Source organism: Balearica regulorum, chromosome 21 (genome assembly GCF_011004875.1).
Source record: "Balearica regulorum gibbericeps isolate bBalReg1 chromosome 21, bBalReg1.pri, whole genome shotgun sequence".
NCBI lineage: Eukaryota > Metazoa > Chordata > Aves > Gruiformes > Gruidae > Balearica > Balearica regulorum.
In genome coordinates this window covers 7554522-7579860 of record NC_046204.1, presented here as the reverse complement: position 1 = coordinate 7579860, position 25339 = coordinate 7554522, and the positions used below count along the sequence as shown (strand labels likewise).

At 55.0% G+C, this 25339-nt stretch overlaps 1 protein-coding gene across 1 annotated transcript in view; it reads left to right on the top strand.

Annotated features, from left to right (window-relative positions):
- The window catches only part of IGSF21 (immunoglobin superfamily member 21), a 39100-nt gene extending 17490 nt beyond the window's left edge, over positions 1-21610 (top strand). The window contains exons 2-10 of the mRNA XM_075773026.1: positions 4533-4645; positions 12153-12274; positions 16254-16372; positions 16693-16808; positions 17075-17522; positions 20379-20464; positions 20693-20885; positions 20985-21023; positions 21335-21610. Of these exons, the coding sequence (XP_075629141.1) occupies positions 4533-4645; positions 12153-12274; positions 16254-16372; positions 16693-16808; positions 17075-17522; positions 20379-20464; positions 20693-20885; positions 20985-21023; positions 21335-21408 (1310 nt within the window). The 3' untranslated portion in view covers positions 21409-21610. The remainder of the gene's footprint in view (positions 1-4532; positions 4646-12152; positions 12275-16253; positions 16373-16692; positions 16809-17074; positions 17523-20378; positions 20465-20692; positions 20886-20984; positions 21024-21334) is intronic.
- The last annotated feature ends 3729 nt before the right edge of the window (positions 21611-25339 follow it).

Genomic DNA, 25339 nt, shown 5'->3' with positions numbered 1-25339 from the left:
TTTCCCCCCTCCCTCCTTGTATTTGCACCCCAAAATTCCGTCCTGGCTTGGAAAAGCGAGTGCCGGAAGGTGGCGGAAGAATTGGTGTGAATTATGTATGAGCCCCGCTAATCACAGGCTGATTAAAATGATGATGTGTTAATATTATCTCTCCCGGTCGCCTCCGCCGAGGGGGACGTGTTGGCACCTGAAGGACGGGGCGGGGGGGGGACGGGGACACGGCGGGGGCAGACGGGGCAGCTGCGTCCCCATGTGTCCTCTCCTCCGGCTCCATCCCGAGGTATCGCTGCCCCCCCCCCACTGCTCCGAACAACTGGGCCCAAACACAAGGATGGGGAGGCTGAAGCCTGGGGACGCGTCCCAAAGGGGCAAAACCTGGAATTAGTTTGAGATTAATTTTTTGGAAAGAGCTGGGAGGGGGGAAATCAGGGAACAGGGAAGCTGGTTGATATTAATAAATTAATATTTCATTTAGATGTAGGTTAAAAAATATCAGGGATGCGGGGAAGACATGGAGGGGTGGCTTGGTGGTGCTGGGACGTACCGAAAGGCTCCCTCAGCCCAAGGTTTTCAAGGGCACCCAGGGGTGCTGTGGCGGGTCGCCTTTGGGTGGCCACCAGCCGCCTGCCCAGCCGCTCTCTCGCTGCCCCTCCTCGACGGGACGGGGGGGACCTCAGCCTGCTGGGGGGGTTCAGCCACGCGTGCTGCATCCCCAGAGATTTCCATGGGGCGATTGGCTGCTCTCATGTGCAAAAATCCCCGACGGGACGCTCAGACGGGGCAGGAAAGGGGTTTTCTACCGGCGCCTCGGTGGAAGCATCCGGCCACGTCCTCCGCTTGCATGGCCGGGGTGAAACCTGCCTCCTCCCTCGCAGCTATTTGGTAATTGAAAGCGTGTTACCGTGTGCTCCTTTTATTAACGTGTCACTCCTGATTTAGAAGGACATTTCATTTATCTCTCCCTTCCCCCTCCCTTTTTTTATTTTTTTTTTTTCCCCTCCTCCTTAAACTAGATGTCACAAGAATTCCCACCGCTCACTACCAAAAATACTCTTTTCTCCCCAGGGATGCGATCTAATCAGAGGGCTGAATTTCCATAGGTCAGAATCTAATCAGAGGGTGGCCCGGCACAGCTTTCACTATGAAATACGGCTTATTTAAAAAGAGCAAAGGGGAAGGAGAGGAGCTTGGGGGTTCGGAGCTGCCTTTGGTATGCTGGTAACGCGGAGGATGATGGAGATGTTGGGTTGGGCTCTTTCTGTAAAGGTGCAAACCTGGTGCTCAGCCCTCTTTAAAAAGTCCTTAAAATTCAGCAATACCTGTCACTGCTGGTTTCTTCTCCCCGGTAAATGCAAAAAAAAAAAAAAAAAAAAAAAGACCAAGCCGGGGATTTTGAGAACCGGTGACACTTCGCTGTCCTCCGCTGTCAGAAAGCAAACGGGAAGGGGGGACGAGGGATGAGATTCGCACGTCAAGCCCAGCAAAACAGCAGGTTTTGGACGGCTCCATCTGGATTCCTGCTTTATTTTTCGGCGCCTGGCTTTATTTTCCCTGCTTTTCCCCCTCCCCTACACGCATCCTTAGCATTTTGGGAGCCGGCTCCTCCGGGGACCATGCATCTGTTTCTGTCTGTTCTCCCTCTCGCTCTTTCCCTCCTTCTTTCCCCCATCTTCTGGGGTGATTTTGCTCTGAATCAGGACAGCTGATGCTCTTTGAGCAGGTGGATTTTCACCTCCCATCCCCTTCCAGGCATCTCTGCCTCTCCGGCATCAGCCCTCTGCGGGGTCCCTCTCCTCCCGCCCCCCCGACAATAAATCACGGAGCTCCAGAGCTTCGGCTTTGCCGTGCAGGAGAAGTGCAGGAGCATCCTCTGGTTACGCTCCGGTATTTTTAACGACCGGATGTCCTTCCCAGCACACCCCAGCCCAAATTACCGGGCGTAGAGGTGGGAGCTGGTGGGCTGCAGCCCAGTTGCCATCTCAAAGTGGTTTTTGCAGCGTGTGGAGGGAGCAGAGAAAAAATAAAAAAAGCCCTTTTTGGCTTTTTTTTTTGGAGCTATCTAAAAGATGGAGGTTGGGGATGTGTTTGCAGAGGGATTTGCTCGGGTAAATGCTTGTGCCAATGAGTTTGCTGCACGCGAGTGGAGGTGGGTGGCTGGGGCCACCCCAAACTTGGCCATTTTTGACGTTAAAAAGCCACCAGCCATCAGGAGATGGTCTATAACCACCACCAAAACGCCTGGCTGGACCGGGATGGGGATGCTGCAGCTTTCCGTTGCCATGCACGGGGTCTGGACCGCGACGCCATGGGACGAGGGATGGAAAACCATGCCGAGATGCTGTGGTTACAAAGGGGGAACTCCTGCACCTCAGCAATTCGCAGCACGAGGGAAAACGCAATCTTAGCTCTGTCTTTGTCACCCATTGGTTCTGCCGCCGGCTTTATTTAATCGCCCTGTTGATCCGCGCCGGGGGCAGGAGGGAGATGTCATCTCACCCGGAGGCTCCCAGCGCCGGCTGATGAACAGGCTGAGCTTTTCCACGCACGTGGAGGCTCCGTCCCCGGCGCGGATCCGTCCCTGATTTCCTCGGGGCAGATGCCGCTGTGCTGCGAAAACGTTTGCTCATCCCCCTCCCTTTGCTTTCGTGCCTGTTGCTCGTCTTGGTTTCAGAAATGTCAAAAGCAAAGCGGGGGGAATTGGGGCGCCCGCTGCGAGACCTCGCCTGACCTTCCTCGCGTCCCTCTTCCTCCCTCTCCCATCGCTGCCTCTCTATATCTGCAAAGCCCTGAATTCGAGGGGGCCGTTGGCAGCCGCAAGGAATTAATCCCCGCTTTAGTGTGCTAAAATAAACCCTGTCCGGGCGAGGAACGAGGCTGGAAAGAAGCCGGCCCTGAACGAGCGCGGCTGCTGGCGGGGATTTGGCTCGCCGTCAGCGAGGAGAGAGGCGTCGGGCTGGGGTTGCAAAGGTGTGATATTAAAATCCATCTTGCTGTGCGCTTTTTCGGGGCTGCAAACATTTTAATTTAGCCCCCATCCTCACTCCGTGCTGCTGTATCCCATGCACGCTGCAAAACACTCTCCAGGCATCATCACTGCCAAAAAAAAAATCCACTTTTTTCCTGCATTTCCTTGCAACCAGCCGATTGCAGCAGGAAACCTGTTTGCAGCCCTCCCCCTGCCCAAAAAAACCCCCACAAACCTGCGCAAAGAGGGTTTCTTGAGTTTTACAGCCCTGTGCTCAATATGCCGGGCCACGCTGCCTTGCTGGTGCAGCAGGCACGTGTGCGTGCAGCGTGCTCTCCCGCAGGTCGTGGCTGAGATTTATTGCAAAAACACCGGCAACTTGTTTTACGAGTGGTGAGAGCCTCGAATCGCTGGCTGCGGGACATATAAAATCACCTTTCCTCCTTTCGGGGGATCTTCTGCGAAGGAATCTTAGTTTCCGCAGCCTTATTTCCAAACTTGCTTCCATTTTCCAGGTGCTCTGGGTTTTTTTCAGTGTTGCTTTTCCACCTGATGCAAGCAGGAATTGGGAAAAAAAAAAAAGAAAAGGATTTTTGCAGTGGGTTAAGGGCTGTTTTGGGGTGACCTGGTTGGAGACGGTGTCAAACGGGTGCAGGCAGGGTGACGATGTTAAAGAAAGGCTCGGATCTGGCGGGCTGTCAGTCTGGCGTCTTCCAGCCAGCTGCAAGAAATAGAGGAAAATAAAATTGAAATGTAATCGCCTGCCCTCCTGACCCCGGCTGCTCCGTGCTCCCGCAATAGTTTTGCAGCAAATCAAGGGGAAACGGGGAGGAACCGGCCAGACCGTGTTCTGATTTTCCCTCTGCTGTGAGGACGAGTCCTTCATCCCGCCATGGGGAGGAAGATGAGGAAGAAGCAGGCTGTCGGCCAAGGCTGGGCTGTAAAACCACAGGTTGGGCTTTGCGTGCCCTCGGATTGATCTGTTGGACCCGTTCCCGTGAGAAATGAGTCATTTTGAGGATTTTAAAGCAAATCTGGGTGGAGGAACTTGGTCTGCAATGGGGAGAGATCCAGCATGGGGCAGGTGATGGTGGAGACAAAGTCAAAGTCAAATCTCGGTAGAAAGGACGGGTTCGAGCGTGCAGGTGGGAGAGGTGGGATCAGGGCTTTGTGCAAGCCTGAAAATCTGGGCGTTTGTAAAATCAGGGTTTATCTGGGCAAACGTGGGCAGTTTTGGAAAGCTGGGGAGAGCAGCGGGGAAACAGTCGGTCCTCGCCTTTTGGTGCCATAAGCTGGTAAACAAGGTCAGGAAGGATTTTCCCCAGCTGGTGCTTTTTTGGTGTGTTGGGAGCAGCCGAAATTCATGGCTGTGAGAGGGCAAGACGCCACGCTGATGGGCTTGCCCATGGGTTATCCCTGTGTGGGATGGAGCTGGCGTTCGCTCCCCGTGGCAGAGCTATTCATACCATAAACCCACTTGAGAACAGTGTTTTAACCCCTTGCCCCACACTTCCCCGGCAGCTCACGTCTCTTTTTCTCCTTTTTTTTTTTTTTTTCACTTTTCCAGCCTACCTGACAGTCAGCATCGAGCCGCTGCCACCCGTGGTGGTGGGAGACGCCGTCACCCTGAAATGCAACTTCAAGACGGATGGGAAGATGCGGGAAATTGTCTGGTACCGGGTAAGCGGCGCCGGTGTTTCATTCCTGCCCTTGGGGACGGGGACACGAAGCCACCCGGCTTCTTTGCTCCTGTACAACACAAGGTCAAGGCTGGATGGTGGAGACAAAGGCGGACCCCGCTCCCGCTGATGGGGACTATCGATTCGGCAAGGCAGGCAGGCAGGCTGGCCTTTGAAAACCTGGGAGGGGGGAGAGATGTCAAATGGCTTTGAAATCATCCCGAGGGCTGTGCCGGGGTTTTTTTTCCAGGCGTTTTGTTAGGTTTTCTGGGTGGGTTTGGGGTTGGCAGGTTCGGTTCTGTGCTGCGGGTTTTGGAGCGAGGGTTGATGCCAGTCGGGGTTTGGATCGGCGAAAGGGGATTTTCGTGTTGGGTGTGAAATGATGCAAAAAGGAGGGTGGGTTTCGTGCTGCGGGGGAAATTATGCAAAATTGAGGGTGGTCGCGGCTTGGGGAGTAGCGCTGGGCTCTTCAGCCCTGAGCCTCCCCCAAAAACCTTTCCTCTTCCCATCCCTGTCCCCAAAATACTCATGGATGTGGGACGCTGATCCGGAGCAAAGCAAGACTCATAGCATCTGGTTTTATCTGGGGAGGGGGGATTTGGAGGCTGTAGCTTTTCCCTCCCCACCAGCATCACTCCCGTCTGCACCAAACCTGGATCCAGCCTCAGCTATAATGGCCTGGAGCAATAGTTTTGATTTCCTCCAAGGAATTTCAGGATAAGCTGCCAAACACAAATAAAACCCCCACAATGGTCTGATCAGAGAAAACTCAGAACTTTCCCAGGATGGGGGAAAAAAAACTCAGCTCTTTGCTTGCACGTTGGCTCGTGGAAGAGGCAACGAAAGAGCTAATTGGGCTGGTGGCGTGGGATGAAGCGGCTGCCCTTGGCTGTAAGATATTTTTTCTTGCTTTTACCGTCTTGTTTCTGCTCCCTGGACAAGCAGCATCTCTGCTTTAAAGCTCTTCTTCACGTCCAGGCAGGTTTATAAATAGGGAAAGGTGCTCTCTGCACTGATAGATATTCAGCTGCCGGAGCACAGTGTGCGCACCGGAGTTTTTCCATCGAGTCCTGGCTATAAATAGGTGTATTTCGGTGTGTAGGGGATGAAAGCAGAGAAATATCAAAATATAAACCAAAAACTATCCCGAACCCTAAATTGCAGCTTACAGTTGGCTTGGTCTCCCCCTTTTTTTTTGGGAAGAGGGTTTTTGCATGGCGTTCCTTCTGCTGGCGCTGCCATCTCCACCGGGTTTCTCCTTCCCTTTTCCACTCGGTAATATTGGATTAACCCACTTTCTCGCGAGCTGGGGCTGGATTTGCATAATCCCCCCCTGCACGGAGGGATGCTGGAGCCCTCGGCGAGAGGACGACGCGCTGGGCCGGCCGAGCAAATTACGCTCCCAGAAAGCACGGAGAGAGGGAAGGGAAAAAAATAACCCAGCTTTTATTTTTATCGCTGCAAATCCCCCTTTCTTCCAGGTTTTTACCCCCCTTCCCTTTTTTTTTCTTCCCAGGGAGCTTCCCGCATGTGGGAAGTTGGGTTTTTCATAGAGCATCTCTGGATTTCCCAAATTCCCTCCAGATTTTAGGGAGTTTTTTCTTCTTTTCCCCCCATCTTCTCTCTCTCACGGACTTTTCCAGCTGCCCAAAACCCCAGTCGCAGCTCCCCCGTGCAGGAGGTGACGGATGGTCTTGGGCGAGCTGGAGTAGAGATGCTGGGGCTGTGGAGTTATATTTATACCATTTGTAAATCATCCTGACAGCATCTCTGTGCGCGGCAGCGGAGCAGTGGAGCGGGGTGCTGTGGGGACTCGCTGGGGCTCCCTTGGTTGATTTTACAGGGAGCAGAGCGAGCGCGTTGGGTTTAAGGGTGCAGAGCTGCTCCAGGGGTGCACGGTGGGTTGCAGGGGGGGGAAAGCAAAAGCGGGGGAGCGCGGCAGCGAATTCAATGGCAGCAGTTGGGTGTAGGGCATAGGGTGGGTGCATAACCCATCGGGGTGTATCCATAACCCATCGGGGTGTATCCATAACCCATCGGGTGTATCCATAACCCGTGGGGTGCAGGCAGGACTCATTGGGAGTGTGCATTAACCCCTCAGGATGCAGGGTGGGTGCATGTGTAACTCATCGGGAGCGTGCACAACCCACCGAGGCGTGTGCATAACCTGTCGGGAGGGCGCATAAACTGTCAGGAGCATGCATGACCTGTGGGGTGGATGCATAACCTGTCAGAGTGCGTGAACAACCCATCAGGAGCGTGCATAATCCATTGGGAGCATGTGTAACCCATGGGGTGGGTGTGTAACCCATCAGGAGCGTGCATAACCCATGGGGTGGGTGTGTAACCCATCAGGAGCGTGCATAACCCATGGGGTGGGTGTGTAACCCATCAGGAGCGTGCATAACCCATGGGGTGGGTGTGTAACCCATCAGGAGCGTGCATAACCCATGGGGTGGGTGTGTAACCCATCAGGAGCGTGCATAACCCATGGGGTGGGTGTGTAACCCATCAGGAGCGTGCATAACCCATGGGGTGGGTGTGTAACCCATCAGGAGCGTGCATAACCCAGCAGGGTGTATGCATAACCCGTTGAAGTGTGTGCATAACCTGTCGGGAGCGTGCATAACCCATGGGGTGGGTGCATAACCCACAGGATGGGTGTGTAACTCATCAGGAGCGTGCATAACCCATGGGGTGGGTGCATAACCCACGGGAGGGGTGCATAACCCGTTGGGGTGCGTGCACACCGAGGCTGAAGGCTGTGAGGCGTGAAGGAGCTTCTCACCACGGGTAAGGCAGGTAAAACCCCTCCAAGAAGCACCGCGCTGCAAACCAGCAACCCCCAGGCCCCCCCTCCAGCAATTCCCCTGGCAGCCCCGTGGCCGAGGGACGGCGAGCGGGGCTGGCAGCAAGCGACGACGTTCTTCTCGGGTCAGAAAACCCCTCGGCGTGAGCCTCCGCTCTGGGTCTCTTGAAACGCAGAAGACTCGAGGAGACCTGGGACGAGCAAAAGGGCTTTTTCGCAGCGTAAACAGGAACAAGCACCATCTGCAGAGGTGTTAATTAATACCCAACCGCCCTCCTCCGTGGTAAATTCACCTCCAGAAGGCGCGATTTGCCTGAGAACACATGCAAACGTGGGTCCGAACCCCTTGCGCGTCAGGCAAGTGCCCAAAAACCCTTGGAGGAGATGAGGGTGGTGGCATCCTTGCGAACGAGCTTGTAATGAGTCTGGGAAGACACGGAGCTGTCAAGCTGTTAGCTGGCTCCCGTCGCAGGCATCTCGGGGGTCGCGCTCGAGACCTGATTAGTATGGTCACTGCCACGCCGCAGCAAGGCATGGGGAGGGAGAAAATTACTTTTTGCAGCAGTGCAGAGCTCTAAAAAAAAAAAAAAAAAAAAAAATACAGAAGCAGGAGAGGGAGGGAAAATCCTCGGAGTGTCTGTTCTGGCTCTGTACAGACAGCTGGCAGCGGCGGGGGAAGCAGGCAGCCGGCAGCAGCCAGCCTGTACACACAGCCGGGGGCTCGGATGAGACGACGGTAATTGCAAAAAGGTGTTTTGCAGATTTTTGGTGGCAGGCGAGGGCTGGGCGTGATTCCCCGGAGGAGAGCAGCGCTCCCACGCTCGCTGTCCCTCTGCCCGACGGAGAGCGGGGGCTTGGCCGAGGGACATACGGTGGCGAGCGCTGGGGATGGAGGGGAGCCCTCGGGTCCGGGGGGAGTTGCTCTGCCTCGATTAATTAGAGTTTGGTGCTCAGTCTAATTAGCAAGAAGGAATAACTCAGATCCGGGGCTGGCGTTGCTGTCTGCAGCGCCTGTGCACGGGCGTTGCTCTGCATAGCACCCGTGGCACACAAGTATTGCTCTCCATAGCACCCATCATACACAGGCGTTGCTCTCCTTAGCACCCATGGTGTACGGGCGTTGCTTATTGTAGCACCCACACATGAGCGCTTCTCTCCGTAGCACCCGTTAGCGTGGCCTTTGCAGTTGAGGGGACAGACACCATGGCCCCGTGGGTGCCCCTCACCCCATCTGCAAGCCGTTCTCCCCATCCTGTGTGGAACAGCTCTTGGTTTTAAGCTCTCAGCTGGGCGCACGGGGTTTGCAAAGCATTTCACTCCAACCGAGAGCTCATCGGGCCGCTCCCCGCCCGGCGAAGACCCCGAGGCTCCAAACCCCGCGGCCCCGGCAAGCAAGGACCGATGCATTACAGATGTTGGCGGCGCCGCTCGGAGCCGCCTGATCGATGGTGACGAAGCGCGGTCCCCGCAGGGGCTTCCTCTGCCACTGCCCATTAGGAGAAATGAGACGTTACAGCCCCCGGCCGGCGTCTCCCGCGGTGGCTCCGAGCGGGAAATGTCGCTGGTGACAGTGATAAAGTCACCGCTCGCAGCAACGTCGGCTCCAGGGGAGGGGGGGGGACGGGGTGGAGGAGCCAAGCCAAGGGCACCCGACGCGCTGAGGCTGTTGCAAACCCTTCCTGCACCGTACGGTGCTGCTGGGACAGCCCGGAGCCTCGGCAAATTTGGGCGTGCTGGTTTGGGGATGCTCGGGAGGAGCAGGGCTGGGGGCACCGGGATGCTACGTTTTACCTCTCGCTCCTGGAAAACACCTCCTGGAAACTCGCAGCCCCCCTCCAAGTTTTCAAGCCAACCCAATTCACGGTGGGTCGTGCCTCTGATTTATAAACCTGCTCCCCTTTAGGGAAAAATCTCGAGTTTTACAGCTGCGGAGAGAAATTCTCTAAAATCGACGCAAAGCCGCTGATGGAGTGATCTTGGGCCGGCAACTGCGAGGGGTCTGACTCGTGCCATTCATCTAACGCCGGCTGGGTCGTCTCTGCGCCTCGGAGATGATAATTTAAATGTCAGTATGGGGAACTCTCTTAATTCCTCACGCTCAGGCGGGGAGAGAAGGTCACAAGCACCAGCACGGTTTATTGAGTGCTCTGTTACCCCTGGGTGAGGGCATCGCTCCGGGGAGTCCGGGCTGCACCTCCCAAAATTACACGACCCTCTTGCACTATCAATTTGATCGTGGCACGTGGTTTAGCGATGCTGGAGAGGGGAGGGTGACGGCATGGGTGCTGTCCTTTGGGGGGTGGAGATGGGTGGCGGTGCTCATTCTGGGATCAAACCGTCTGGGTTTGGGCAAATAAATCAATGACTCTGTATTTTTGGAAGACAAATTTGGTGCTGGCGTCGTTTCGGGTGGTTTTGAGCAAGGTTAGGACTGAATGGTCCAGCAAGTTCATCAGCCAGCTGAGCTAAATGCAGGTGCTCGAGCGAGCTGGGGAGGGAGCAGGAAAAAAAAAAAGCTAAAAAAAGAGGTTTTTCCGGTAGGATGCATTTCTCCCGGCAGCTGCGACGTGGGCTTAGGTGCAGCCTGGGGATGCTGCAAACCCCGGTGCTACCCCCGCAGCGCGCTGAGCATCGCGGCCACCCCTCGCAGCCCCCTCGGGGTATTTTCCCTCTTGCCGTAGTAGCAAGCGCTTGTTGCGTTTCCTTGGAGAAAGGGCGTAGATCCAGCCCGAGGATGGGGGTGGCTGATGGAGTCCGGACCAGACCCAGCGATGCCGCAGGGCACTACGGAGCCCTCCTATCCTTTTCCAACCCATTTTGTCCTCCAAAATCTCTACCCCTCCATCCCCTCGGTCCCCCATCCATCATTCCCAGATCCTCATCTGAACCCCTGAGCATCCCGACGAGAGGTTCCGGCGATATTAACGGTGCCAGCGTATTTTGGGGGCAGCAAACTGCCGGGTCACCGGAGAGGTGAGAGGCAGGAGGGGGCTGCCTCTGCGCCAGCGGGAAGGAGCAGGAGGTTAATGTCTCCCCGCGCAGCGGCAATTGCCAGGTTTTTGTCAGGAATAAGATTTTGACTCGGGTTTATAAATAATGCAGCAGGCAGCCTCAGGCTGCCTGAGCTCAGCTCTGGTGCTTTAAATGTGCCTTTTCCTCTCCCTGTGCCCCTTTTTCCTCCCATAATTCGGGGCAAGCGCCATCAGATGCCGCTGAATTATCATCTTTTTTTTTTTTTTGCGCCAGCAAGAAGCGTCGGGCTCGACCGCTCCCACACACCCATGGGTTCGCCAACAACTTTATCTGTAGCTCCTCTCCAAAAAAAATCGAGCCCAGGGTGCAGATAAAAGGCTGAAAGTAGGTCTAATCCCTGGAGAGAGACTATTTTCTATGTGCCTTTTCAGAGGAGCCTATTAGCTGCCCGTAATCCCCCGAGGATGCAGCCACGCTGCGGCATCTCCCCTCACCGTGCATCCTTGGGGGGGGTGCGAGGGGTCCTGGGTGGCGAGCGGCAGTGGGAGGGATGCTGCGAGCTGCGATTTTCCCCTTTCCCATCCTCAGATTTCATGCGGTGCTTTCTTGCTTTGCCCACATCCGTCCAGATGTGCTGGGGAACGCCTGCGGCTTCAAACTCCTGGTCCATGGGTATCACCTCTGCCGCTCCCCATCCCTTTCTCCCGAGCATCCCTCCTTGCTGCATCCCCAAAAATAATCCCCAGCAAACCCCTTTGAGCTTGATACACGAAGAGTTTCTTGATGCGGGAGCAGCTCCAAGGTTTCTTCCCAAATCCACCCCAGGGCGTAAATAAAAATCAGGAAAAATCGAACGTGTCCTTGAAAACTTCCCCTCATTCCCAAGGCCGGAGATTTACGGCTCTGATAATTCTTCTTGCAGTTCCTTATCCCGCGTCCGTGCCAGCGTGTGTATTTTCTTTGCAATAAAAGCCTCAGCCTCGGCAAATAAATTTGAAGAGATGGTTTTAGTGACAGCTTTTTTTTTTTTTTCCCCCCACTTTCCTTTTTGTGATTAAAAAAAGAGGGGAAAAAAGAGAATTTGGAGTCAAAGTTGAGTTTTGGCCAAGCATGGAGAGAAGTGTCAGGTGGGGAGAGAAGGGTCTCCTCCCCAAGAGAAGCTGATTTTGGGGGCTTAATCCCCAAAATCCCCTTCTCCTGTGCCTGGCCTTTTAAAAAAAGACTATTCTAACCCTCTCATGGATCAATCTGAGCTGTTCTAGCCCCAAAATGCCCATCTCCCGTCAGCATTCCTCTGCCTTTTCCTCCTTGATTTTGTGCTGAACCTTGCTTCTCGCAAGGGGGGGAGAAATCTGAAGGCAGTGGGGGACACGGGGAAGAAATGAGTCCTCCCTGGTCCTAAAAAGAGCCTTTTTCCACTTAAAAATTGCAACCCGAGCGAGCGACTGGAGATGGGAGTCGGCGACACGATAACCGGACAGAAACGCGTGGGTTTTGCTTTTAATCTCAGCAGGCTCATAGTAACTAAATAATATTTCTTGAACCTTAATAAAAATATTAGCAAAATCCTAACAATAAAAAGATTAACAATAAAAAATATTAACAATAAAAAAGATTAACAATAAAAAGATCTTTAAAAATTAAAGCACAAGTGCAAAGCTGCTTGCGCATTTGCAAAAGTGACCGTGGGCACCTCATAGATGGTGGTTTTGGGTTTTTTTTGCAGGTCACCGATGGCGGCACCATCAAGCAGAAGATCTTCACCTTCGATGCCATGTTCTCCACCAATTTCTCGCACATGGAGAATTATCGGAAGAGGGAGGATCTGGTCTACCAGTCCACCGTGCGGTAAGTCACCCCGATATCGCCTCCTTCGGCATGCCGGCTGCTTTTTAATGGCTCTTTGTAGGAATTTTTCCCCATTTTGGGGCAGTTGAGGGTGTTACGGCGATACTCGACGTGTCGTCTTTGGCCGTCGGCGGGGATTCATTGCATTGCAAAGAAATTATCGTGCCTTAATGCGCCGTCACCAAATCTCTGAGGTTGGTCCCCACGGTTCTGCTTGTCCCTAGGGAAAAGGTGACATTGGTGGAGATTTCCATGGGTGAAAACGGGCTGAGAAAAAGAAGGCTTGGGGGGAAAAAAAAATATATATATATATATAAAAAATAGGCAGCATAGAAGCTTGTCTTTGCTTGTCTTCCAAGTGCGAAATCACTTGCAGGAGTGTCAGCTTTATTACTAATTACACACTTGCTTTATTGCCGGTGTTATAAAAACAAAACTAGAGCCTGAAAAAAATGTCAGGGGGAGACTTAATTCAAGGCAAAAAGGCTGGGGTGAAGTATTTATTTTTCACGATTTTTTTTTTTCCTTTGTTTCCTTTTTAAATTAGAATTTGCTAATCGGATTTCAAAGCTCGTTTTTCCCCAGCGTGCGGTAATAAAAATTCTGTGTATGGCGGGGAAAATACTGTCGTTTCCTCGAGGTGATGTGATGTTTTGCACCTGCAAATGTCCGTGTACGGGTTGGAAAGGGCTCGGCATGGCTCATCCCGTCGGATGGGCGTGTGTAGAAGCGTGAAATTCTTTCTAATTCTTTGGAATTTGAATTTTTTAGGGGTTTGTGCTGTTTTCTCTGCTACACTCAGAGCTATGTTTTGTTATAAGCAGGAGCAATTGTGTTAGATGGCTGCATGGGAGTAAACGTGATTATAGCGTGGAGAAAAGGAGGAGGAAAGCAGGGGTGGAGAGGAGACGATTGGGGTTGCTCAGGAGATGCTCAGAGGATGCTTGGGATGCTCAAGGGTTGCTCAGGAGGACACGCAGGGCTTGCTCAGACGAGGCTCAGAGGATGCTCAGGAGGGTCAGGAGATGGTCGGGATGCTCAGAAGTTGCTCAGGATGAGCAAGGGTTGCTCAGGAGGGTGCACAGGGGAGGCTCAGGGGGAGACTCAGATGATGTTCAGGAATGTCAGGAGATGCTTGGGATGCTCAGGGGTTGCTCAGGATGCTCAAAGGTTACTCAGGAGCATGCTCAGATAATGCTCAGGAAGGTCAGGAGATGCTCGGGATGCTCAGGGGTTGCTCGGGGGATGCTCAGGGGTTGCTCAGGGGGATGCTCAGATGATGCTCAGGAAGGTCAGGAGATGCTCGGGATGCTCAGGGGTTGCTTGGGGGATGCTCAGGGGTTGCTCAGGGGGATGCTCAGATGATGCTCAGGAAGGTCAGGAGATGCTCGGGATGCTCAGGGGTTACTCAGCAGGAAGCTTAGGGCATACTCAGGGGTTGCCTCAAGCAATGATCAGAGGCTGCTTAGAAGATGCTCAGGAGATGCTCAGAGGATGCTCAGGAGATGCTCAGAGGATGCTCAGGCCATGATCAGAGGTTGCTCCGGGGGATGCTCAGGAGATGCTCAGGGGCTGCTCCACTCCTTGAGTTTTGTTTCCCCATGTAGTACAGACTCCACTCAGCTGCTCGCTTGGTTGTCGTACAAATTTCTGACACGACTAATTATTGTTTAGAGGATGTTTTGGCGGCTTCACGAACAGATTACACATTGCCTAACTCAACAACCTTGCTTTCCTGCCATACACCCAGGGGTTTTACTCAGCGCTGGATTTAGCCATTGCTCTCCTCTAGCAGGGAGCACCAGGAAAATCGAGGAATTAAACCAGAATAAACCATTCCCCCTGCATGGAGCAAGACATCCCGACCACGAGCATCCCTTGAGCAAGGGACAAGGACTTTGCGCCGTTCTGGGGAGGCAAAGCAGCTGCTTTTTTTTTTTTTTTGGCTCAAACCCCTCCATTTTTCTCCCTTTCACCACGTATTGTAGAACTAATAGAATTTGCGAGCAGAAAATTTCACCGCCCTAGGACCAAGCACTTAAAAGCATCAGCGATCGTCAGCACAGCGCCGGCAAATCATCCGTAGAGCCGGGGATGTTCGTGGTAAAAGTCTTTTCACGCGGTTGCCTATTTTTTTTCAGAGGAAAAACAGCAACATGCCTGGGGAGAAAGGAGATATTTCTCAGAGGGCATGAAAAGAGCTTGTTTTCTGTATCGTTGGCTTGACGCTTTTTATTGGGGGGTCCTGCCTTGTTTTGGGCTCTGGTGATGAAGAGGAGCAATTCTTGGGAAGGATTCGGTGATGGGTCAGTCGCTTCCCAGCTGTTTCCACTCAGGTTTTCTCTGCCTTTCAATTTTATTCTTCTGTATTTTCAGCGCTTTTTTTTTTTTTTTTTAATCTTTTTTAATGGCACGGTCACGTCGGTGCCGTCCCACGGAGCGTTATCCCAGGCGGCGTGGCTCTTATCTGCGCGGCGCAGAGGGCTGCCAGGGCTGCCTCTTTTCATACCGGCTTTGAACGCCGCCTGCTCAGATGTGAAGAGCAAAGCCGGGAGATATCCAGCCCTGGATTTTATTTTTTTTTTTCCCCCTCCTCTGATTAAAAACCCACCCTCGTCAAGTAAGGCACTGCTTTATGAATATCTAGATGATTTTTTTTTTCTTTATTTCCAGCATGCTTAGAGGACGCAAAGGACATGACGGGCAGAGTTTTTGCTTTGCAGGGCTGGAACTCTCATCTCTCGGGTCCCTACCGATCGCAGAAACCTCAAACTGACCCAATTAGGACCATTTTACACCCAAATCCATGCACAAACCCAAAGGGCTTGTCCCTCATGGTGAGGGGCTACTGCTAGGATGGAGAGGCTCCCCAGCTTGGCGGGGACCGAAACCGCCAGCACCGCTCCCTCGTGCCGCTAACGAAGGGCGTGGATGATTTCCTGCTCCGTGCATGGGTAATTAGAGGCTGGAACAGATGGCGGAGGCTTAGTTGAAAGCGTCGCGGCCGTTAAAAAGAGCTGCCAAACGACTGTTCGCTTCAACGGGGGCTTGTTTGCATTGGCGGGGGGCTCGTGCGGCGAGGAGGAGGTACAGGAGGGCAGCCAGGGGCTTTCAGAAATGATCCAGCAAAGCAGCACCGTGTTCCCCCCGCCCCCGGATGGGAAAGCCCTGCGAGGCGCACGGCCGAGTTTGTCCGGAAAAATGGGGGGGTTGAGCTGGGGGTGGCTTGCTGGGTGCTCGGTGCGGGAATTACCCCTGTCCTTGTTGCTGTGGTGGGATGCTGCGGGTCGATGAGGTGGGATGATGCCACCAGTGAGGTGGGATGATGCCGCTGGTGAGGTGGGATGATGCTGCGGGCCAGCAAGGCGGGATGATGCTGCCCATGAGGTGGGATGCTGCCGGCCGGTGAGGTGGGATGATGCTGCCGACTGGTAAAGCATCTCCTTTGCAGCTGGCACGAGCATTTCCACCTCCAGCAGCACCGATCCTTTTGCACATATATATATATAAAGAATCTAGATAACGTGTCGATCGAAGCATGCTCTGGATTTGCTTGGAGTTTGGGCTTTCGACACTTTCTATCCGCTGTGCTTTGCTCCAGCCGTTGGATTGCCCAAGCGGTCTGTAACATCCAGTGCCAAGCCTCGAAGAGCAGCGTTTCACAGGCGTTTAACGTCCACGCTTCGTGGGGTTTTGCTCTCGGCGGTGCCTTTACCTCCCATACGCTTCTCCTTTCAATAATGCAATTACTTACCCTCCTGAGGAGCTGTCAGTGCCGGTAAACTCCAGCTGCTAAACCGCATTACACAGCTCTCTCCTGTAGCCTTTGCAGTTATTAATAGTTTATTGATCTCCGTTGCTGGTGAAAAGGAACCCCGTCCGATGCCTCGATATCCGGATGCTGACCGCTGCATCCCCCGGGAAAATGGGGTCAGGATGGAGGGGGGAGCAAGAGGTGAGCCCTGTCTCTCCTCCGCAGCCTCCCCGAGGTTCGCATTTCAGACAACGGTCCCTACGAGTGTCACGTGGGGATTTATGACCGAGCCACGCGGGAGAAAGTGGTCCTGGCCTCTGGGAACATATTCCTCAACGTGATGGGTGAGTGCAGCCCCTGCCTGGGTGGGAATGGGGGGTGCAGGCTCTCAGGGTGGGGGGACAGCAGGGATTTGGCTCATTATCCCATCCCCGGAGACAGGGATGGGGATGGGGATGAGGATGGGGATGGGGATTAGGATGGGGATTAGGATGAAGATGGGGATGGGGATGAGGACGAGGATGGGGATGAGGATGAGGATGGGGATGGGGATGGGGATGGGGATGGGGATGGGGATGGGGATGGGGATGGGGATGGGGATGGGGATGAGGATGGGTGGGTGTTGAGGACGCCACGCTAATGCCCTGGCTCTGCTCCCCGGCAGCCCCTCCGACGTCCATCTCGGTGCTCGCCGCTGACACACCGGCACCCTTCAGCCGCTACCAGGCACAGAACTTCACCCTGGTGTGTGTGGTCTCCGGTGGCAAGCCTGCCCCACTGGTGAGCCCCCGGGGGGGGTTATCTTTCATATATCTATATGAAGCAAACATGAAAATATATAGCTATAAAATATATAATATATATGTGCTGATTTTGGAGGCAAAATAAGGCAAATAGCTGCCTGCTACCCAAATCTTGCCCTGCAGCATCTTTCAGCGGGGACCTTGGGAAGGAGCTCCATCCAAAGCTCATCCCGAGCGGATGGGATGCTGGGGATGTCTGGGGTGAGTGGCTGTCCTCTCACCGTCCCATTTGTCCCCACACAGGTCTACTTCAAGCGGGACGGGGAGCCCATTGAGGCCACCCCGCTGCCGGAGCCGCCGGCCGGCGCTGGGAGCTGGGCACCCCGTAACCTCCTTCACCGCGACCTGGATGACACCAAGGTGCCAAAATCGCTGGCGGCTGAAGGGGAGGTGGGAGGCGGGCGACTCCCGGCCACGGTGGACCCCCCACGGGGGCTGGCGGCCGAGCGGGGTCCCGTCACCGAAACCATCCCCGAAACAGTGGTGAGCCGGGAATTCCCACGATGGGTGCACGTGGCCGAGCCCATCTATTATTTCCGCCACACGCACGCGCCCGTCAGCGACGGGACGGTGGAGGCGCGGGCCACCCTCACCTGGACCCTGAACCCCCAAATCGACAACGAGGCGCTCTTCAGCTGCGAGGTGAAGCACCCGGCGCTCTCCATGCCCATGCAGTCCGAGGTGACGCTTGGTAAGCGCGGCCACCGCGGTTGGGTTTGGGGGTGGTGGTTCTTGGCCTTTTTTGCTTTTTTTTTTTTTCACTTTTTGCAACTTTTTATGCTTTTTTATTGCTTTTTCTTTTTTTCATATTTTTTGCCTTTTTTCCACTTTTTGCACTTTTCTTTTGGGGGTTTTCTGGCACTCGCGGGTTAAAGTGGGTGCTACATACAGCTGCACGATGATAGGAGGAGGTGATGCCGGGGGCTCCCCAAAGGTAGGGGTGAGGGCAGCAGGTTTTGGGGGGGTCCATCAGGTGAGAGAAGGGGTTTGTGTGTTCTAGGGGAGGCAGAGCATGGGTGGGGGCTGCGTGGGGCAGGAAGGAGTGCAGGGAGCAGGACGGCAAGGGCAGTTTTGGGGGGGGGGGGTGAGCCAGGGGGCTGGGTGCTAGCCATAGGGGAGAGGGGACACCCATAGGTGGGGTGCCCCAGGGTCTATGGGGTGCAGAGCCTCTTGTCCTCTTGTATGTAGGAAAGGGGCTGTGGGGGTGCTCAGGGTACCATATCAAGAGGAGCAAGCCCTGGCCTTGCAGAGTGGGGTGCCGAGGCCCCCCCAGCTGTGGCACACGGTTGGGGGATGCTGTAGGGTGGGGGTTGCCGGGTTGAGATAGGTCTGGGGTTGGGAGGGGGCTGCAGACTCAGGCAGTGGGGGTCTGGGGTAAGGTATGGGGCTGGTAGGGGGGAATTGAGGTTGGGGGGGGGGGCTGTGCTGGGAGGAGCCCCCTTGGTGAGAAGGGACTGGGTGTTTGCATATGGGGGGAGGCACAGGACCAGGGCAGGGGGGACAATGAGGGGCTGATGTGGGGGGATCCAGGGCTGTGCTGGGTGTAGGGATAAGCAGCGGGGGGGGGGGCATTGAGGGACCTGGTGTTTGGTGGGTCTTTGCCTTGGTCACCTGCAGGGCAGGTGAGGCAGTTGGTAGCCCCTTAATGTAACCCCTTATAGGGTGTGACTCTGGGAGGGGATGGGATGGAGGAGCTCCTCTGGACTGGGACCATGTTGTGAGGGGACACCTTCACCCCATAGTGAAATCACCTCCATCCATCTATTTCCAGTCCCACGAGAGCTGAGGACGTGCCATGACCCTTGTTGCCCACCACCCGTTTTGGCCATCACCACCCAACTCAGCCCAGTGGGGATTGCTGGGGAAGGGCCAGGCTGACCTCTGCACAGGGGCAGCCTGTGGGGCTGGCGAGGTCCCAGCTGCGATGGAGTGGTGGGATTGAGGCCTGAGCCACCCTGTTGGCTCCCAGCATGCCCAGGACCCTAGAAAAGTAGAGGCTCCCAAAGTGACCATGGGAGCTGGTGAACAGAGTAGTTAGTGGAGCCTCTCACTTCTGCCCCACCTTGGCTGGTCAACTTGCCCCCAGGTAAGGCTGGGGCTCCCCTACCTTCTCCTGGTTCCCTGTCAGAAGAGGCTGAGCTCTCCACTGGGGTTGCCCCAGCATTGGAGCACCCTCCTGGGCAGGCTGCTCTAGCCTTCCTGCCCTCGAGCCGGGTGAAGAAGACTGGGTTTTACTCCTGGCCAAGTAGGGCACTTGGCTCACTGTATCAGCAGTGATGGACCATCTCCTGGAGAGCTTCGCCTCGTTGGCTTTCCACCCATCCTTGGCACAGGCTTCAGTGTGCACAAGCCTCTCAATGCTGGTGCTCCGTCTATTTTCCTTCAGCTCATCAGCCACCTCAATTAGTGGGAGGTTGGCGGCAATGAGGAGGTCAATGGGAAGTAGGCAGTCAACAAGGGGGGCGGCAGCTCTCTTGCTAATAGATGGCCCTCCATTATCTGTTCCTCCCCACCGAGCATTAAAGCTCTCTTCCAGCATACAACTGGCCAAAAAATAACCTAAATCCTGCATCGTCACACCTTCTGCAGCTCATCATGCCTAGGTGTCTACTCTCTGGGGCTCCCCGTGAGGCCAGGTCTTTGATGGGTTTCTGCTTCATCCCCAGTAGCTCCAATATCTGTAATGGCAAAGCTCACCCCACACTGCCCCCCTCCCCCAGTCCACAGCCCTCCTCATCTTCTAAAATGCCTCCAGTCTATGTACCTCACTGGGTGCCCCACCACCACCACCCACACACAGTTTTTTGGCACCGTCACAGCAGATCCCTCATTAACCCCCTCCTATATATATAAATAGTATATACGCTCCTTCCATGCAAAGACCAGGCAGCTCCCAGGGCTGTCCCATCCCACCCATTGCCCAGGAGGGACATCCACACAACCCCAACCCATCTGGGAGCAAAGAGCAGTTCTGGTGTGGTGTCACCTCACCATGGCTGGCTGCATCGCTGCTTCTCCCCCCAGTGCACCAGGCAAGGGCACTCCAAGTCTGGTACGGGAAAAGGGATTCCATCCTCTTCACAGGGCTGTGCTTGGCATTTTGTGCCAGCAAGGCTTTGTGGCTGTCTCCCATGCTAACAGCACTTGTGCATGACTCACCAAGGCCACCTGGAGGTTGCTTCTCTGAGGTGCCCATCTCCATGGCTTCAAACCAACCCGACCCCTCTTGACCCCTGTTTCTGAGCAGAGAGGGGCTTGATTAGGAAATATGTCCTTCACCATCAATGCATCCCATTACAGTCATCTATCAGTCTTCCCGTTCATCTGCCTGTGGGGTCCTTGCCTACCTGTCTGTCAATCATTTGGACATCCATCAGCCTGTCCATCAATCACCCAGCCATCAGCTCCCACCCCCAGATGGCACGTGCCGTGCCACCCCCTCACCACGGTCGTTCATCAAACCATTGTTAACCCCAGCCAAGGGCACCCACCGGCACCAGGAACTCTTCGCTCAACTGATGTCCCTTCTTGTCCTCTTCCCTTGCAGTTGCTCCTAAGGGCCCGAAGATCACGATGACCCCGACGAGAGCCCGCGTCGGAGACACTGTGCGGATCTTGGTGCAGGGCTTCCAGGTAAGCATCCCCATCTGTGCCCATTGCCGTGGGGTGATGCTGTGCCAACGGACAGCCTTGCATCTGTGCCAGCACTTTATGGAGTTGGCTTGGTGACCTTGGGTTACATCATGGTCCCCACATTGGTGCACCCCTGGGCATTTTGGCTGTACCCCGTCCTTGCTCCAGGCACGAGACAGGGTTTGCATACCCCCTACGCCCATCTCACAGCCCCCCATCTCCCCACAGAATGAAGTCTTCCCTGAGCCCCTCTTCACCTGGACACGGGTGGGGAGCCGACTCCTCGACGGCAGCGCCGAGCATGATGGCAAGGAGCTGGTGCTGGAGCGGGTGCCGGCCGAGCTCAACGGCTCCATGTACCGCTGCACTGCCCAGAACCCCCTGGGCTCCACCGACACCCACACCCGGCTCATCGTTTTTGGTATGGTGGCACCGCGGGAGTCACCCCTCCCTCCACAAATCCTCACTCATCTTCCCCCCCCCCAGTAAAACTGTCTCTCTGCTATTTCTTTCCAATTAGAAAACCCAAATATTCCCAGAGGAACAGAGGACTCCAATGGTGAGTGGTGGTGGCACTGGTATTTTGACCTGAAACCCCCCAGGGAAGGAAGGACCATGCAGAGACCGTCTCCCCAAGCCCTTGAGCATCTTTCCTTGCATGGCCCCAAGCCCTTGGCCGCAGGGATGTCCTTGCACCAAAAGGGGCCCCATGGATGCTCCCCGCAGCATCCCTGACCTGCTGCCCACCCCACGCAAGCTCCATAGCAAGCTTAGGAGGGGCATCCCCCCAGGAAAAGGTGGTGACCCCAACCTGCTCTAAGCCCAACACGGCTCCCTAAACCCCCCCATCCCTTCTCTCCTCCTGCCTAGGTTCACTTACCGGCCACTGCGGCTTCAGACTGGTTTTGGCGCTCACCCTAACAGTGATCCTGGAGCTAACGTGAAGCTTTGCCTGCCTCTTCCTCCTCTTCCTCCTCCTCCTCCTCCTCCTCCTCTGTACGGCTCCACCCGGCATTTACACCTCCGTCAATCGGTTCTCTTGCTCTCTCTTTTTTTTTTTTTCTATACTATTTACAGTCTCGGTCTCTTTCTGTCTGTGTCTTGGCTTCCTCAGACAATTTAATTAAAAGGAAAAAGGAAAATCTCCCCCGTAGAAGGCTGTGCTTAATGTTTCGCCTTGTGCTGGGGTACCCAGCACCCTTTTGGGGTACCCAGAGGCTTTGCAAAGTCTTGGTGGGGGGGTCTGGACACAAGGACCACATTTCCCCTGGAAAAATCCATTTACACCATTCCCACTGCACTGAGCTGCTCCGGGTCTCAGCTACGCGGGGTACAGACCGCACGTGTCCCCAGCATGAGGGACGTTGGGGACGAGCCCTGCTCAGCCCGCACGCACACGGACGATGGCGCTGGGAGCCCGAAAGCTGCGGATCACCGGCCTTATCCAGGACCTTGGTCGGGGCAAATCGTCTTTGCTGGAAGACGGGCGCCGTGCACAACACTTGTCCCGGGCTGGACGGACAATCTCTAGTGACAGGCGGCTCCTGACACAAAATGTCAGTGCTCACACATGAGTGGGCAGCACACGTCCCGTCGGGCAGCGCCGGCACGGAGGCACCAGCCGAGTTTAAAGTGCTGCACCCATGTTTGGTCCATGCCACCCTCTCCATCCCTCTTGGCTATTTGTCACCGTGGAAACGGATAACGGTGCAGCTTGGCCAGATCCTGGCCATTCCTATGGTATCCCGTGCCGCCGAGCACATCCCGGTATGGCATTAATCCTGCTGCAGGATGGTTCTTTGCAAAAATCAGGTGGTTTTGCCCCAATCCTGCCTGGTGCTGGGGGATGTCAGCAGTTTGCCTGGCAGCTTTCTCTCCCCGTGGTGCCCCGAGAGCATCCAGCCCCAGGTCAGGATTCCTGGGGTGCGGATGCAGGGGGAGAGGAGCCCGAGGACGAGGCGCTCCCCTGCCTTTTCCTCCGGGAACTCTTAATCCTAGAGGATTAGCCAGCAGCCGTGCGGCGCTTCATCTTTCCAAAGCCCCGTACGAGTGCTAAGCATTATTATTACTATTATGATTAATTATTATTAAGCAGATTCAGTCCCTACCGTGCTCCGTTGCCAACCTTGCTGCAAGCGATTTCCCAGCCTCAAAGGAGCCGAACAAACAAACGGCGGCTCAGGAGTTTCTTCCCTTACGCAGAAGCACACGGGTTTGTAATTCGGGCTGGGAGCAATGCGGGGACGGATTGGGGCTGGCTGGGATGTAGGAGGCTCAGCGGCTCCGCTTTCATCCCAAAGCACCAGCATCCGAGCATCCGGATCCCTTCGGACCAGCTGCACGAACCCCTGCTCCCTGCCCAAGGGTTCTCGCTGCTCCAGCCCGTTGCACGTCCCTGGGCGAGAAGGGAACCTGCATTTTTTTGGGGGGGACCTTAATTTTTTTAGGGAAATCTGCATGACTTGAGTTACACCCCACGGCTTGGATGCTTCTCGCCCTCCTCACTGGATTGAAGATGCTCCGGGGGCCTCATCCCCACATGATTAAACAACCATTAGGTCGTCTCGCTTTGAAAGATGGGGATTTACAGACACCCAAACCTCCATTTAAATGCAAATGTGGCGGGTTTAGCCGAGAACCATGGAAATGAGGAGCATTACAGCGGCAGTGCCACCATCATCCAGCTCTGCTTGGTGCCATCTCGGGAGCGCCATGACCTCCCCATCCAGCGGCTGGGAGAGGACCAGTGGGCTGAGTGGTCCTGCATCCCAAATGCACCCCTCCGTGTTCGGGATGCCTAGCTCTTTCCCCAGGGATGCTTGCCCAGTGATGGATCAGACTATAGGCTGGGACGTTCTCGGTACCAGCGCAGCCAAAGTGCTGGGCGAGGGGACGTGGGAGCCTCTCCTCATTTTGGGCAGAGTTGTTGCCTGCTTTCCCAATCCCACCCCAAGGCGAGGGACACAAAGAGATGCCATCCCACCAAAGCAATGATCCAAAGAAAACCTCCCACGCCGTGCTGGACCCTGCCTTCACCTCCTGCCCTTCTCCTCCACCCACCACCTACCAGCCCTGCCTCCCCATCCCCGTCCACCATCCTACAAGTAATTACAAAGGACATCAATTAAATCCCTGGCTCCCCCCTCCTACCACACACCCCGTTGTTTGAGGACCTGGCAGTGAATAATGCAGGAGGCTGGAGGGGGAAAGAGCTGCTCAGGTTGTTTCATTATTGATGAGAGATGACAGATCCGTGGCTGACAACCTGCCTAAGAGATATGATTAGCTTGTAAAAAATTAATCGCGCTTCTTAGGGATGACGCGAGCTGAAAACCCCAAGGAGTGGCGTTATCGATGTTCCCTAATTTCAGGGGACTTTGAAAAGGTTTTAGGAAAATTTGGAGGAGGCAATTACATTCAATTAGAGTCACAAGTGCTGAGACGTCACCGCTGCTCGGAGACGCCATGCCCTGCTCCCCTACACTGCTGCTCTCCCTCCTTTCCACAAGCCATACATAAATATACATTTATATGTCAGACCTGCATTTTTTTTTTTGCTCCGGGGATCTTCCTTCCTGACTTCATCCCCCGCAGCCTGAGCTCAGCAGTGGGGCTCTGCTCCCCCCATCCTGCCATCAGCACCCAGAGCGCACTGCCTGCCGAAAACGCCTTCACCTCCCCCCGCGCTCCATGTTTGGCCATCCCAATCCGTAAGAACCTGCCGGTGATCAGGATAACCACGCTCATCCTGGCAATAATGCCAGTCGGGGGGTTGGCAGCCCAGTCCTGCATCTCTGAAGGATGTGGCACATCCAAGCCCCCAGCCCTTTGGGATATCAAGGCTGGGGGGGGGGGGGGAGGCACAAAACCAGGGATGCTCTGGCTCGACAGGCTGGGAACGCCGGCAGGAGTCACGGTGGGCTCTGCTCCGTGCTTCCCCTGCCTCCCCCACCTCATTACCAGGCACGCTTATTGCCGTGGCCGGGTTCACAAGCGGGTTGCCAAGCTGATGCATAATTCATACTTCCCAGCTCCGAGCACAAGGATCTTTGCAGATCTACCTGCGGATTAAAAACCGCGGCAGCGAGAGATGAAGAACCCTGGGGGTCACGGCCACGCTCGGGAGGCCAGACCCTTTGCCAATTAGCCGAGCCCCAAAACGCGCTCCCAGCCTGGATGCACATCCCTGTTACCCCAGCTCCAGCCTCTGGGTTGCAGGCAGGAGGGATACCCCTTTCCCCGGGGTTTTGGCTGGACCCAGTGATAAATTTTGGGTCCCCATGCCAAATAGGATGGGGTGGGTGGGTGGGTTTTGGCTGGTGCCGCTTTGGCTCCCGGTGGGAGCTCAAGATGCGCCCGAGGGATGCATCACACCAGCACTTACCCTGCTCCAAAGTCCAGCGCTTAATCTAAATATCCTCATTCCCCCAACCTCCATGGCTACATTACCCACACAAGGTGACAACTTCCCAAATGTCCCTCTAAAAGCCGCTGGTGGGCTCTTCCCGTTCACAGCAGGGATGTGCACAGAGTTCACCCCTCTGCTTCCTTTCCATCTTCTTTATATATATATATATATAAAAAAATATAAATATATATATATAAAAATACTATGCTATTTAGCCCGTGGTCCTCCACCTAAAGAGCATCCCCACAAGTCTAGTGGCAGACCTACAACCACCGCCATCCCCTTCGGCACCACCGCGGTCCCCGTGCGATGCCGTCAGGTCAAATTCAGCATCTCAGCATTGGCGGGGGCACATCCCAGCACTTGCAGATGCTGGTGATGGTGGGGAAGGTGCCCCGAGGAGGTTCAGATTCTCCTCCCCATCGCAAAAGACTGTTCCTGAGCTCATGCGACGGCCGGTGAAGACC